At 42.6% G+C, this 15,043-nt stretch overlaps 1 protein-coding gene across 1 annotated transcript in view; it reads right to left on the reverse strand.

The window, feature by feature from the left end:
• The window catches only part of LOC140476905 (PRELI domain containing protein 3A-like), a 37,361-nt gene that overhangs the window by 21,005 nt on the left and 1,313 nt on the right, over positions 1–15,043 (reverse strand). The window contains 2 exon segments of the mRNA XM_072569820.1: positions 10,935–11,024; positions 12,644–12,812. Of these exon segments, the coding sequence (XP_072425921.1) occupies positions 10,935–11,024; positions 12,644–12,812 (259 nt within the window).

The following is a 15,043-nucleotide window of genomic DNA, read 5'->3' on the forward strand; positions in this document are numbered from 1 at the left end:
GTAGCGACCATGTGGGTGGGAAGTGAATCAACAGAGAAAGAAGCTTATACTACTGTCTCATCCAGCAATTAACCTTCTCAGCTACTGCCTCTACTTTTTGATTTCAAGTACCTGTGGACATCAGAGTTCCTCTAAGTAAACAAACAACAAAATTCACAGCTGATCTTCGAGAAACATGCGTGGGCCATTCACAGCAGGGGTGCAGCTAAGTGACTAGTTCTTTTTTGTAAATCTACAATAGTGAGCAGTGTAGTTCTTTTTCATTATATGTTTTTATTGATTAAACTTTGAAAATATAAACATAGGCACTAAGTTAACCTGGAGCAGTGTTTTCAGAGTAATAAGACTGCTATTTTCTGGGTTTGTAGATTGTTAAGTGCAAAGATGGTGTTTAGTAGAGTGGTGTGCTCTTTCTGTCAGATGCAGGAGATTAGGGAGAGTTTCCATCTTACTGATGAAATCGCATTGATCGGTTGGAGCGGCAGTTAGAGGCAACAAGGAATTTACAGAAGCTAGGTGGTGGTGTGATGGATGGCAGTTGCAATAAGGGAAATAAACTAACTATACAGTCAGGAAGATGGTTGACCTCCAGAAAAGAGTTTTGGGGGGAGGGGGGCAGGTAGTGCAAGAGTGTCCTGTGGCTGTCCCCATCTCTAACAAATGTAGGGAAATGTAGGGGGTGATGGACTCAGAGGGGAATGTAGCATTGACAGCCAAGTCTCTGGTACTAAGACTGGCTTTAATGTAATGAGCCAGGTTTCAAGCATCGATTGTGATAGGGGACTCTCTCGTCAGAGGCACAGAGAGATGTTTCTGCAGCCAATATTGAGACATCAGAATGGTGTGCTGCCTCCCTGGTGCCAGGATCAAGGATATCTCGTAGAGGGTGCAGAATATTCTCAAAGGTGAGAGGGACCAGCAGGAGATTGTTGTACACATTGGAATTAAAGTCACAGGAACAGGTAAGGGAGAGAGGCTGAGGAGTGAATATAGGAAGTTAGGCAGGAATTTAAAAAAGGTCCTTGAGGGTAGTAATATCCGGATCACTCAAGCTGCCACGTACTAGTGAGGGTAGAGATAGAAGGATGGAGCAGATAAAAGCGAGGAAGAGCAGCTGGTGCAGGAGAGAAGGATTGATGTTTTTAGATGATTGGAATCTCTTTCTGGGGGTAGAAGTGACCTGGACAAGAAGGACAGATTGCACCTGAATTGGAAGGGGACTACTATACTGGCAGAGAGATTTATTAGAACTGCTCAGGAAGATTTAAACCAGTAAAGGAATTTGGGGGTTGGGCGACACCCAGAGAGATAGTGAGAAAGACAGCAATCTGAGACTGATACAGTTGGCAAAAGGAATAAGTCAAACTGTTAGGGCAGGCAGGAACAAAGCAGAGAACAAGATAGGACTGATAAATGAAACTGCATTTATTTCAATGCAAGAGGCTTAACAGGTAAGGGAGATAAATTCAGGGCATGGTTGGGAACATGGGACTGGGATATCACAGGAATTACAGAAATGTGGCTCAGGGATGGACAGGACTGGCAGCTTAATATTCCAGGTTATATATGCTATAGGAAGGAGAGCAACTGAGGAGGGGAGTGGCATTTCTGATTACTGCTGGATTTAGGGAATATATTCCCGGGAATACGTCTAGGGAAGTTATTTGGGTGTAACTGAGAAATAAGGACGGGATGATCATCTTATTGGGCTTATACTATAGACCCTCAGTAGTCAGCGGGAAATTGAGAAACACATTTGTAAGGAGGTTTCAGTTATCTGTCAGAATGGTTAGCACTAATGCCTCATAGCGGGGTAAAAACAATGACTGCAGATGCTGGAAACCAGATTCTGGATTAGTGGTGCTGGAAGAGCACAGCAGTTCAGGCAGCATCCAAGGAGTAGCGAAATCGACATTTCGGGCTAAAGCCCTTCATCAGGAATCCTGATGAAGGGCTTTTGCCCGAAACGTCAATTTCGCTGCTCCTTGGATGCTGCCTGAACTGCTGTGCTCTTCCAGCACCACTAATCCAGAATAGTGCCTCACAGCGCCAGGTACCTGGGTTCAATTCCCACCTCGGGCGACTGTCTGTGTGGAGTTTTCACATTCGCCCCATGTCTGCGTGGTTTTCCTTCAGGTGCTCCAGTTTCCTCCCACAACCTAAAAATGTGCATGTCAGGTGAATTGGTCATGCTAAATTGCCCATAGTGTTAGGTGCATTAGTCAGAGGGAAAGATAGGGTAGGAGAATGGGTCTGGGTGGGTTACTCTTCAGAGTGTTGGTGTGGACTTGTTAGGCCAAATGGCCTGTTTCCATACTGTAGGGAATCTAATCTAATAATAGGGTGGTTATGGTCGGGGATTTCAATTTTCCAAACATGGACTGGGACTGCCATAGCGTTAGGGGCTTGGATGGAGAGGCATTTGTTAAGTGTGCACAAGAAAATTTTCTGATTTAGTATGTGGCTGTACCTACTAGAAAACCTGACATACTCTTGGGAAAGAAGGCAGGGTGGGTGCCAGTGGGGAAGTGCTTTACGGCCAGTGACCATAATCCTATTAGTTAGGCAAGAACTTTCAAACATTTTGGGGGGTGGATGCTTGCAGGTAAAGGGATCACTTGAAAATGGGGAACATTCAAAAATGAGATAATGAGAGTTCAGAGACAGTATGTTCCTGTTAGGGTGAAGGGCAAGGCTGGTATGTATATGGAAGGCTGGATGACTACAGAAATTAAGGTTTTGGTCAAGAAAAAGGAAGCATATATCAGGTGTAGACAGCAGAGATGGAGTGAGTCCCTAAAAGAATGTAAAGGCAGTAGGAGTATATTTAAATCAGGAGGGCAAAAAACAGGATATGAAATGGCTTTTGCAAACAGGATTACGGAGAATTCAAAGGTATCCTACAAATACATTAAGGACAAAAGGATAACTAGTGGTACGAAGTTGAAAGCATGTATGTTCACTTTAAAATAGGCAGTGTTTTCTGAATAATTAAGTAAACTGAAATGCATGCTCAGATGCCCGAGTGGGAGATGGGCTGTTCCAAAATAGATACATCTAACAATTCATGTTAAATGGGTATGAGTTTTGGTTGCTGTTTTGACAACAATTTGAATTTAATCAATTAGTTTAAATTATGTCCAGGATACTAAACCCCAATCGAGTTTGAATCTATTGTTTTGACAACATTGGACCAATGACAGAGAACAATATTGAGGGGTATAAAAAAAACACAGGCATTTTAAGAATTGGTCAGAGAGCAATTACCACAGATCAACCAAGCAGAGCCAGAGAGCTAATTGCCCATCTAAAATCCTGCTCTCAAAGAAATCAGAAGACACTCTCTATCCAAGGTACCTTTTCCTGTAAAACTTGCTCACAGTAAAAAGAAATTGACCTAGGAAGATCAGCAGATGAAAGACTGAAAACAGCGGAGAAGACAGAGACTGTGCGGACTTGAGATGAAGTTAATGTAATGCTTAATAAGTGTGTTTTTGGAACAACACGTTAATAGGATTGTATTCAGTTAGGGGAAAGTGTGTTCAGTTTGCTAATAGTTTTGTTTAGTGTTCTGTTCGGAAAATAAATTGTTATTTTTCTTTAAATAGTGGAAATTAGGAGTTCTCTTTCACTCCCTCACATTTTTAACAGATTAAGAGGTGAGGTGAGCTTTTCTGGGTGTTTGGCTTTAACTAACCGAGAGGCTTGACCTCCACATCAGGAGATCCAGTGCCTCAGGCAGCGTGTGGGGAAGGTGGAGCAACGGGCCACGGCTTCTAAGACCGCGACGGAATTCTTGGCGGGTTGGGCTCAGGCCCTGGAATGGTGAGTGTGGGCCTCAAATAATCAAGGTCGTCAGAAGAACATTGGGTTGCTAGGGCACCCCGAACGGGAAGAAGGCAGCCAGCTCATCAGTTTCTTGGAGCAATGGCTCCCACAGTGTCTGAGGCTGTAAGTTGAGGTAGGCTGGGTGCTGGTCGAACGGGCCCACCAGATCGCAGTGCGCAGGTCCAGATAAGGCCAGCTCCCCTGCCTGGTCCTAGTGCAACTCCAGCCCTACAGAGACAAACAAATGATGCTGAAGCCTCTAGAGGACTGAGAAAGGATCCTCAGGCTCTGATATATAAAAGGATCACAAATTATGCTTTTCCAGGACTTCTCTCCCATCGTGATTCGTAACAGGAAGGCCTTTGAGGAGGTAAAAAGGCAGTTGAGGGACTTGAATTACCAGTATTCCATCAGAAATCCAGCGACACTGCGTTTCAGTCACGGAGGGTCAGTGTTCAATTTTGATTCACCGGAAAAGGCAAAGGACTTCTTGGATGCTTTAAAATAGACTAACTGGCTTGAATTATATGGACAATTATTTTATTTTGTTTTTTCTCTGTAATTTGCCAAGTTTTCATCATTGTTGTGGGGTGGTCTTGGCTTCTGTTAATATATGTCGGGGTCATAATTATTTTCCTTTTTGTGTCTCCTTTCTCTTCCTATCATCCTTTGTTTTCCTGGGTTTTCTTTTCTTCCTATTTCCTTTTGTCCTTCTTTACTGGTTTGGGGTTGGGGGAGGCGGTGGGAGGAAGTGGGGAAGAAGTCTTTTTTTTGTTCTACCAGGAGTGCTTAGGATTACAGTATGGAGGGAACAGGTTGAGTGCCCACTTTTAACTTTCTTGTTCTAAGATGTTGGTATTTGTTTCTTACTTTGTGTTATCTGGGGCAGGGGCATGGCTTCAGCTAGGAGGAGTCATGGTGGAGCTAATGGGTGGTATGAGCGTCCCCTGTGGACAAGTGGGAAAGTCTCCTTTCATTTATATGTTGGTATGTTGTAGACGTAGGTGTTAGAAGTTTTAATTTAATAGTTTTGGAAGTGAACTTATATGAACTGTTTTTGTTTTTCACTCGGCGCGCTATGGGTGGGGTTCCTCCTCTTGTGGGGGGGGGGGGGGGGCGGGGGGAGGTCACGGACTGTTTTGGACGATCATGGCTAGCCATTCGTTTAAATGATGCACCTGGAATGTTAAGGGGAGTCATTCACCAATTAAGAAAAAAAAATACTGTCAAGCCTTAGAAAGGAGAGGGTCGACGTAACCTTGTTACAAGAAACACACTTAACTGATAAAGAGCATTTGAAGTTATAACAGGGAGGATTCGGCCAAGTGTTTTTCTCATCCTTTAATCTGAAAAGTAGAGGAGTTGCTATTCTCATCGGAAGAACCTCCCATTTCAAATACTAGGCCAAAATACGGATGAGTCAAGATTAGAGTGGTGCTGAAAAAGCACAGCAGGTCAGGTAGCATCCGAGGAGCAGGAAAATCAACGTTTCAGGCAAAAGCCCTTCATCAGGACTTTCCAGACTTTAAGAAATACCAATTGAGTTCTTTACTATCCTATATGGCTGAATGGGCCTGTCAGGATCTGCAATCAATCTGGTTGGATATTGAAGCTACCCGGACAAAAATGCCCCCTCATTAATTTATTGTTCATGGACAAGGTGAGAATTGTTATGGACCACTGCAAAAACCCAATTGTCCTAAACACAGTTAAAGCATGGAGGATGATGTGGCAAGGCAAGGACAATTTACAAAAAAAACTTCCCCTTTCAGTCCCATAGTGGGAATGTTGGGATTCCAGCTGGGGTTGATGGACTCTGGCTTTAAGGTCTGAGAGTCCAGAGGAATCTCCTGTTTCGGAGATCATGATGTCATGACGTCCTTCAACCAACTTAGTCAGAAGTTTGAGCTACCTAGGAGAGACCTCTTTTGTTACTTCCAGGTTAGAGACTTCACACAAAAAAAGACTACATTGATGGTTAGTCCCTACAAGTCAGACATGAAGAGGAGAGAGCTCCGGTCCATGGGCGCCCTCTTGGTTAGCACTATCTATCACTTGTTAGGAAGTAATGTTTCAAAGGACATTGAATGGCTTAGCAGAACCTGGACTCAAGAACTGGGGGTGGAAATCCCAGAGATGTGGGAGGATATCTGGGAAAATGTTAGGAAGATCTCAATTTATAATAGGACCCAGGCTATTCAATTGAAGGTACTCCTTAGGGTTCACTTGACATCGGAACAGCTTGCGAAATTTATGGCAAGAGAGTCCCCAATGTGCCCCAAGTGTAAAATGGAGGTTGGCACTCTTACTCATTGCTTGCGGTCATGCCACAAGCTCCGCAGGTATTGGGATGCCATAGCGAGGGTTTTGGAAGAGGTTTTGGGAACTGAGGTTAAGTTGGATCGGGTGTCCCTCCTTTTGGGTCTTCCAAATCTTCTGTCTTTGGATATGCATGGGAAGAAATTGTTTAATATTCTTTCATTCTGTTCAAGGAAGAACACTCTAATGAGCTGGAGAATCCTCCGGGACTCTCGAGTTGGCATAGGTTAGTTATGGAACATCCCCCTGGACTTCCTTATGAGTGTGGTGCACCAGAAAACAGAACTGTTTTACAGAACATGGCTGCCTTTTTTTGAATTATACTGATGTAGACTAATCCACTATACTGTTTGGGCCTTTGTGTAGCCATGAGGGTTGTGTCTGGTAGTCCAGGGGCCCGTGGGGGGTAAAATCCTGAACAAATACAGGTTCACTTACTATTGCTCCCAGTGGTGGGGAACCTCAGTGAGATTGCGCCGAATGTAGTAATGTAATTGAATATAATTTAAGTTACCTTGTTATAACTTGGTTTAATTTCATTTTGTTTATTTATTTTTCTTCTTTCTCCTTGGTTATTTATTGATTTGTAGTTTTTGTAGAGTTTTTTTGCTTTTTCGTGTTTTGATAGTTTGTGGAGTAGAGTAGTAGTTTGGTTTCTATTATTGTTATTATATTATAAAGTTGTCACATTACTTCATACTGATTTTGTAATTTTTCAATAAAAATGTTTATTAAAAAATTTGAAGATGCTTGTTTGTGAATGCAGTGTATCATTTTCAATCTTAATGTGGAATTTAAACTGTTTTTCATTGGATCTTTTACAATGACATTACCAAGTAACTCCATGCCATTGTATAATACTGGATTTAAAGCAGCCATCCTTGGCTGGTCCCACAATGTGTTGATTCAGGAAACTACTGAGGAAACACTCTTCAAACGTAACTTCAGAGCATCCTTGCCAACTTTATTCGTCCACTCTATATGAAGATTAATTCCTCCATAACTTTTCCATTGCATTTTCTTATAAACTCCAATAACGAATGCCTTGTCCAATATTATGATTAATATTCAGTGGTCTATAAACTGCTGTCACCAGCAGTTCCTCTCTTTTGCAATTCCAACTTTCACTTATGTTTCTCGATTTTCTGAAGCAAGATCCTTTATCTCTAATGTCCTTACGTCAATCTATATTATCAAGGCTACCACTCCTGCTTCTACCTACCTTTTGTAAATGTGTGCATCCTGGATTATTTATTTTCCACCTTCTGTAACCATAGCTCTTGTACTGGCTATTAGATAAGCCATTTATCGCTATTCGTGGCACTAGTTTTAATTATCAACTAGGGATGCTCAATGCTTTCCAATAGTTGGTTCATTTTTTTCACTGCAATACACTGCAGAGACCTTGCTCTCTGATGCATTATTAATGTTAATCTGCAAGCTACTTCCTGTTCCACACATCTTGGTTTACTCACACCAATTTGCTTTTTAATGCCTCAACTTTTATCTTTGGATTTCTAAACCTTTCTCCAGCCAAACTCTCCTTCCCTTCTAATAGTAAAGATGTTTTCTATTTGGACTATATTTGCTTGTGCACTCTTATTTTTGCTTACTCTGTCCTTTCCTGTCAGACTGCCACTATCCTACACTACTGCCTCATCATTTTAACTTTCTAAGTCTCATCAACATTGGCAAGCACTATCATATTTCAGGAGGAGCTGAAAAATGTGTTGCTGGAAAAGCGCGGCAGGTCAGGCAGCATCCAAGGAGCAGGAGAATCGACGTTTTGGGCATAAGCCCTTCTTCAGGAATGAGGAGGGTGTGCCAAGCAGGCTAAGATAAAAGGTAGGGAGGAGGTACTTGGGGGAGGGGTGTTGGGAATGCGATAGGTGGAAGGAGGTTAAGGTGAGGGTGATAGGCCAGAGAGGGGGTGGGGGCGGAGAGGTCGGGAAGATGATTGCAGGTCAAGAAGACAGTGCTAAGTCCGAGGATTGGGACTGAGATAAGGTGGGGAGAGGGGAAATGAGGAAGCTGGAGAAATCTGCATTCATCCCTTGTGGTTGGAGGGTTCCTAGGCGGAAGATGAGGCGCTCTTCCTCCAGGCGTCGTGTTGCCATGGTCTGGCAATGGAGGAGGCCAAGGACCTGCATGTCCTTGGCGGAGTGGGAGGAGGAGTTAAAGTGTTCAACCACAGGGCGGTTGGGTTGGTTGGTGCGGGTATCCCAGAGGTGTTCTCTGAAACGTTCCGCAAGCAGGCGGCCTGTCTCCCCAATGTAGAGGAGGCCACATCGAGTGCAGCGGATGCAGTAAATGTGTGTGGAGGTGCAGGTGAATTTGTGACTGATATGGAAGGATCCCTTGGGGCCTTGGAGGGAAGTGGGGGTGGGAGAGGAAAGAGAGGTGTGGGCGCAAGTTTTGCATTTCTTGCAGTTGCAGGGGAAGGTGCTGGGAGTGGAGGTTGGGTTGGTGGTGGGTGTGGACCTAACGAGGGAGTCGCAGAGGGAGTGGTCTTTCCGGAACACCGATAGGGGAGGGGAGAGAAATATATCCTTGGTGGTGGGGTCTGTTTGGAGCTGGCGGAAATGACGAAGGATAATACGATGTATCTGGAGGTTGGTGGGGTGGTAGGTGAGGACCAGTGGGGTTCTATCATATTTCATCCCTGATACAGTGATGGATGAAGTCAATAGTAAAAGGACAACACATCCACTCACTGATCTGCAAATGTTCAAACTGAAGCTTTCAATTCCAGACTTTCTTATAAGCAAAGATACAAATGGTAGATGAAATGAGTTACTGAAAGGTAGTTTACGTGAAGTTAATGGACATGGCCTACGCGAATGAAATGTTAATCAGGAGCAAAAGTCCCTGGCTGCGAATTCACTTGCTAGTGTGTTTCGTAAAGAATTAACTTATCTTGACATAAAGATTATCAAGACATCACGATATGAAAAGAGCTTTGCAGCTAATAAATCATTTCTGAACATAATCACTATTGTACTCTGGGGAAAATACAGGAACCAATTTGTATATAGCATAATCCCACAAAAACATTTACATGACCACAACCTCACCTGCTCCCGGCCTCTGAAGCACGATTGGTGGTTGGCGGCCAGTGACCAGCTGCTCAGTGCCCAGCGTGGCCCCAGGGGCCCAGTGCACCGTGGCAGCAGCCAGCAGTCAAACTACGTGGACGCCCCTGAGCAAAGAACCCTTGGGAAAAGACTGTGATGTTTCTCTTTTTTTGCTTAGCTTTTGATGTATTGATGTAATGCAACTTTTTCTTCTTCATTTCTCTACTCTCTAACCAAGATTGTACCTAGGTACTCTGCAGCTAAGATGGCACCAGGTGTTGGTGGCATGGTTGCACTGTAACTAATCTTTAACTGAAGAAGCTGTTTCTTGGCACCTTTGGATCTGAGATAGCACTGCAAGTGGCGACATATCACTGTACTCATTTGGCAATAAAGTTAACTCATTCATTCAACCTTTTGATGTATTGGCTGAAGAAAATAAGAACATGGGAGTTGTACTAAAAGTAAAATGGGATCTTGCATGTCCATGAGAAGACTTAAAGTATTATCTAATTGATAGCATCAACGAAAGATCAGCATTCCTACTGTTCTGGAATGATAGTTTACTTTCCAAGTCTCCAAACTTTTAATTAAATCTTTGACCATCTGATTCAGGCAGCAGTAGTACCAAGTTCAATTCTTACTTCACAAATATAAGATCCTGACTAACAACAGGATAATTTTGAAGTTGACTTCAATGTCAAAAATTGTCTTATAACACTCCTGTGAAGCATTTTGGGACATTTATTACTTTTAGGGTGTTATATAAATGCAGGTTGCCATTATACATTGTTGTCCTTGTTGCATTGATTCAGTACATTCAACTAACAGCTCTTCATCATTGTAAACAAGAATGCAAACATTAGCTTATTCTGCCAAAGCCAATGTAAATCTCTGACCAATAGTGCAAAGAGCTTGAAATGTATCTCAAATACACTCATTTCTGAGCAGCGAGGACAGAAAAACAAACAGACTTACACTTACTCAGCATTTTGCATGCCCCTGAATGTTTCAATACACTTTACAGCAAATGAAATAGAAGCGTAAACACTATTGTGATCTAGGAAACAGAGCAGCTTCCACAAACAATAAGGTAATAATGACCCGATTATTCTTTTCTTTTTTCAATGAATATTAAACAAAAACAGAAATTCTTTTTGGAAAAACACAGCAGGTCTGACAACATCTGTGAAGAGAAGTCAGAGTTGTTCTTTTCCAGCAACTTCTATTTTTGTTTCTGATTTAAGCATCCGGGGTTTTTAAAAGAACAAGTATTGGTCAGAATACTGGATATAATTTTCTTGCTCTTCCTTAGATCCATGCCATGATTTCTTTCACAATTGCTTGAATAGACGGTAACACTTTGGTTTAATGTATAACTTGAAAGCTAACTCCTCCATCAATGCAATTCTGCATTGCTCCAGGATGTTAGTCTTGATTATTGTACTCAGGCCATAGAGTGGAGCCTAAACCCAGAATAATATGACTCAGATGTGAGATATGAGTGCTACCAATTGAGCCACAGTGGACACATACAATTCAAAATGCAAAGCTTTTTGAAAAGGACAGTGTCACTGATGCTACTAGGATGTAAAACATCAGTTCCTGTTTTATTTAAGTTGTATGGTGGAACAAGAAAATTTATTTGGTATGATACATTAGTAGATTATATAGATGTGCATGTTGTTAAGAATTTCAAACTTAATTACTTACATTAGAAGAACTCAGTTCCATTGTCCGTTCAACTGGATCTACAACAGAATGTTCTTTAATGTATGTTGTGGTCCTGCTTGTACCTAGTATCTAGCAAAAACACATTACATAGGTTATAATATGAAACTACCCCATTGTCTTAATACCCCCAATTTCTGAATAATACTTACTGAATGGAGAACCAGAATATTTTTCAAGTTTCAATGACTCAAGTGAATTTACATATGAATTAGGTGTAGGCCATTTGGTTTTTCTAGACTGCTCCATCGGTTAATAAGATCATGGCTGATCAGATTGTGACCTAAACTTTACCTGCTCTGGCCTCTCTGTAGTGAAGAATCTACCTAAAGAGTATTCAATGATGCTGCTTCCACCACTGAGGAGGAGAGTTCCAAAGACTCGATGTCTTCTGACAGAAAAATATTCTCTTCACGGTGGCTCAGTGGTTAGCACTGCTGCCTCATAGCACCAGGGACCCAGGTTCGATTCCAGCAACTATCTGTATGGATTTGCACATTCTCCCCATGTCTGCGTGTGTTTCTTCCGGGTGCTCCGGTTTCCTCCCACAATCCAAAGATGTGCAGGTCAACTGAATTGGCCATGTTAAATGCCCATAGTGTTAGGTGCATTAGTTGGGGGGGGGGGGGGTTTAATGTTGCTTTTCAAAGGGTCGGTGTGGACTTATTGGGCCGAAGAGCCTGTTTCCACACTGTAGGGAATCTAAAATCCCTTAATGGAAGCCACCTAATTTTAAACTCTGGTCTCAAGTTCTAGTATCAGACACAAAAAAATCTTTGTTTGGGAAAAATCTTTTCAGCATTCACTCTCTAGGGATATTACAAAGTCTTTTGGAGATTATAAACACTGTAAATTGAACATAATTAGTGGGGAAATATACTCATACCTATTTTAGCTATTGAACATTTACAGAACCTGGAAACTTCCTAAAATTATTTGTGTTGACACTATGCAGAAATGCCACATTCAATACAACAGCTTGTAAGAAACATGAGCAGGCCAAGTTACTTGTAGCTTTACATTGTAAATTACATATGCATTTTCAAACAGATTACCTAACGTTCTCATCATTAACCTGGGATCTTAGATCATTATTGTGACTTAGACACAGGTGGTTTATTAAAGGCAACTAAGTTGACAAGTCATGATCTTATTGAACAATGGAGCAGGCTTGAAGGGCAGAGTGGTCCATTCTAGTTACTTCTGGATTAGTGATGCTGGAAGAGCACAGCAGTTCAGGCAACATCCAATGAGCAGCGAATTTGACGTTTCGGGCAAAAGCCCTTCCCCGAAACGTCGATTTCGCTGCTCGTTGGATGCTGCCTGAACTGCTGTGCTCTTCCAGCATTACTAATCCAGAATTTGGTTTCCAGCATTGCAGTTATTGTTTTTCCCTCATTCTAGTTACTTGTTCATACATATGTCAAAAAACCTTAAGCTCTATGTACAATTCTTTTTCAGTTTATTATTATCTGGATTCAACTCAGAAATCAGATTATTCTGCACCAACTTTTATAAATGTCAATTGTACAAACTGTTCTATGGATCTGGACAGTAACAAGCCATGTCAATTAAAATTATTGGACCATAAAAAGCTCTTGTCGATTCTGGCTATTTTGGTTCAGTAATATGAACCAATGGGTATCCAAATAAACCAAAAATATTGCACAAAATGCTGCTTATGGACTTACAGCTATAACAATGCTGGGGAGGCCCCACTCCGTACTAAGCAGACGATGGCTATGCAGTCTTCCTCGAGTATCAAGATTTCTCTCCAACACATCCACGCCTATCACATTAGGATTCATGGGATTGGGGTATTTACGCATTGCAGCTTTGATAACTGTCTCCCATGGATGGCTAAAGGACACAAGCAAATATGACTACATGGCATATCAACCAACACCACTATACAGAAATGGAAGGGAAGAAGTGGGTGCAAAAGGCAGTTACAAAACTGTCACCTTAAGCAGACTCACAATCACATGTATGTATACAATAGATATTTTAAATGTACACATACACTGAAATATAACAATGCATAAATACATCACAGCATAGAACGTATTGTAAAAGTACAAGATCATTTAAGCCAGTAAAGAAAATAAGAATCTCCTTTTTCTATTCTGCAGTCTATTCCTCAACTTCTTCAATCAGAACTCAGAACAATAACAGTACAGCAAAGGAACAGGCCCTTTGGCCCACCAAGACTGCACCAACACATTCTAAACTAAAAATCTTTTGCCTCTACATGATCCATATCCTTCTATTCCCTGCCTATTCACTTATCTGTCAAGATATCTCTTACAAGTTGCTATTGTATCCACTTTCACTACCTCCACTGGGAGCACATTCCAGGCACTTATTACCCTCTGTGTAAAAAAACAGGTCTCTCACATCTCTATAGGTTTCTCCCTTTTACCTTAAACCTGTCCCCTAGTAAAGACACTTTTACTCTGGGAAAAAGACTCCAACTATCCATTCTATCCATCCTCCCATAATGTTGTAAACTTCTGTGAGCTTGCCCTTCATCCTTCGATGTTCAAGTGAAAACAAACAAAGTTTGTCCAATCTCTCCTCATAGGTAATACTCTCCGAGCCAGGCAACATCCTGGAAAAGCTTTTCTGTACCCTATCTAAATCCTCCATATCTTCTTGTAGTGTGGCAACCAGAACTATTTGCAATATTCCAAATATAGCTGAACTAAAGTTCTATACAGTTGCAGCATGACTTGCCAATTTTCATACTCTTTGCCCTGAGCAATGACAGCAGGCATGCTGGATGCCTTCTTGACCATTTTATCCACTCATGTTGCCACTTTCAGGACCTAGGCAAAAGTGAGGACTGCAGATGCTGGAAAGCAGAGTTTAGATCAGAGTGGTGCTGGAAAAGCTCAGCAGGTCAGGCAGCATCCGAGGAAATCGACGTTTTGGGCAAAAGCCCTTCATCAGGAATAGAGGCAGGGTGGAGAGATAAATTGGGGGGGGGGGGGGTGCTGGGGAGAAGGTAGCAAAGAGTACAATAGGTGAATGGGGTGGGGATGGTGGCAATAGGTCAGAGAGGAGGGTGAAGCAGATAGGAAGGAAGGGAGATTGGCAGGTAGGACAGGTCATGAGGATGGTGCTGAGCTGGAAGGTTGGAACTAGGGTGAGGTGGTGGTGGTGGTGGTGGTGGGGTGGGGGGAGGAGGAATGAAGAAACTGGTGAAATCCACATTGATGCCCTGGGGTTGAAGTGTTCCGAGGCGGAAGCTGAGACGTTCTTCCTCCAGGCATCAGGTCGTGAGGGAGCGGTGGTGGAGGAGACTGTTGGGGACGTCGGGAGAGGAAGAAATGGAGGGCTTGGTGGCCCTGGTCATGGCGGATGGAGGTGGAGAGGGACGTCCCCAAAACTACCCTTCCACTGACACACTCGTTCATTTGGCTGAACTGGTCCTCACCCTTAACAATTTCTCCTTCGAATCCTCCCACTTCCTCCAGACCAGAGGGGTAGCAATGGGCACCCCCATCAAACTATTGTACTCTTTGCTACCTTCCCCCACCCTCCTCTCCGACCTATCACCTCCATCCCCACCCAGTCACCTATTGTACTCTTTGCTACTTTCTCCCAGCCCCACACCACCCCGTATGCCTAGATCCCTGTCTATACTGATGCTAAGAGTTCTGCCATTTACTGTATACTTTCTCTCCCCCTCTCCCCCCCGTATAAGATCTTCCAAAGGGTATCACCTTGCATTTGTGCGGATTAAACTCTATCTGCCATTTTGCTGCCCAAATCTTCAACATATCTATATCATCTGGCAACCTTCCTTACTATCTGCAGCTCCCCCAATCTTTGTATCGTTCACAAACTTACTAATCAGGCCACCTAAATTCTCTGCCAAATCATATATATGTTACAATCAACAGATATCCCAGCACTGATCCCTGTGGAACACCACCGGTCACAGAATTAGCAATTTGAGTAATGGGCAGTTGGGAAGTTCATCTTGGGATCAAATACAACATCAAGCTTGAGAAGGATTGGAATCAGTACCAAGACAGCAAATTTTGTTATGCAGACCAGAGGCAATTACTTCTGTCGTCCCAATG

This window comes from Chiloscyllium punctatum, chromosome 5 (genome assembly GCF_047496795.1).
Source record: "Chiloscyllium punctatum isolate Juve2018m chromosome 5, sChiPun1.3, whole genome shotgun sequence".
In the NCBI taxonomy this organism is placed as follows: domain Eukaryota; kingdom Metazoa; phylum Chordata; class Chondrichthyes; order Orectolobiformes; family Hemiscylliidae; genus Chiloscyllium; species Chiloscyllium punctatum.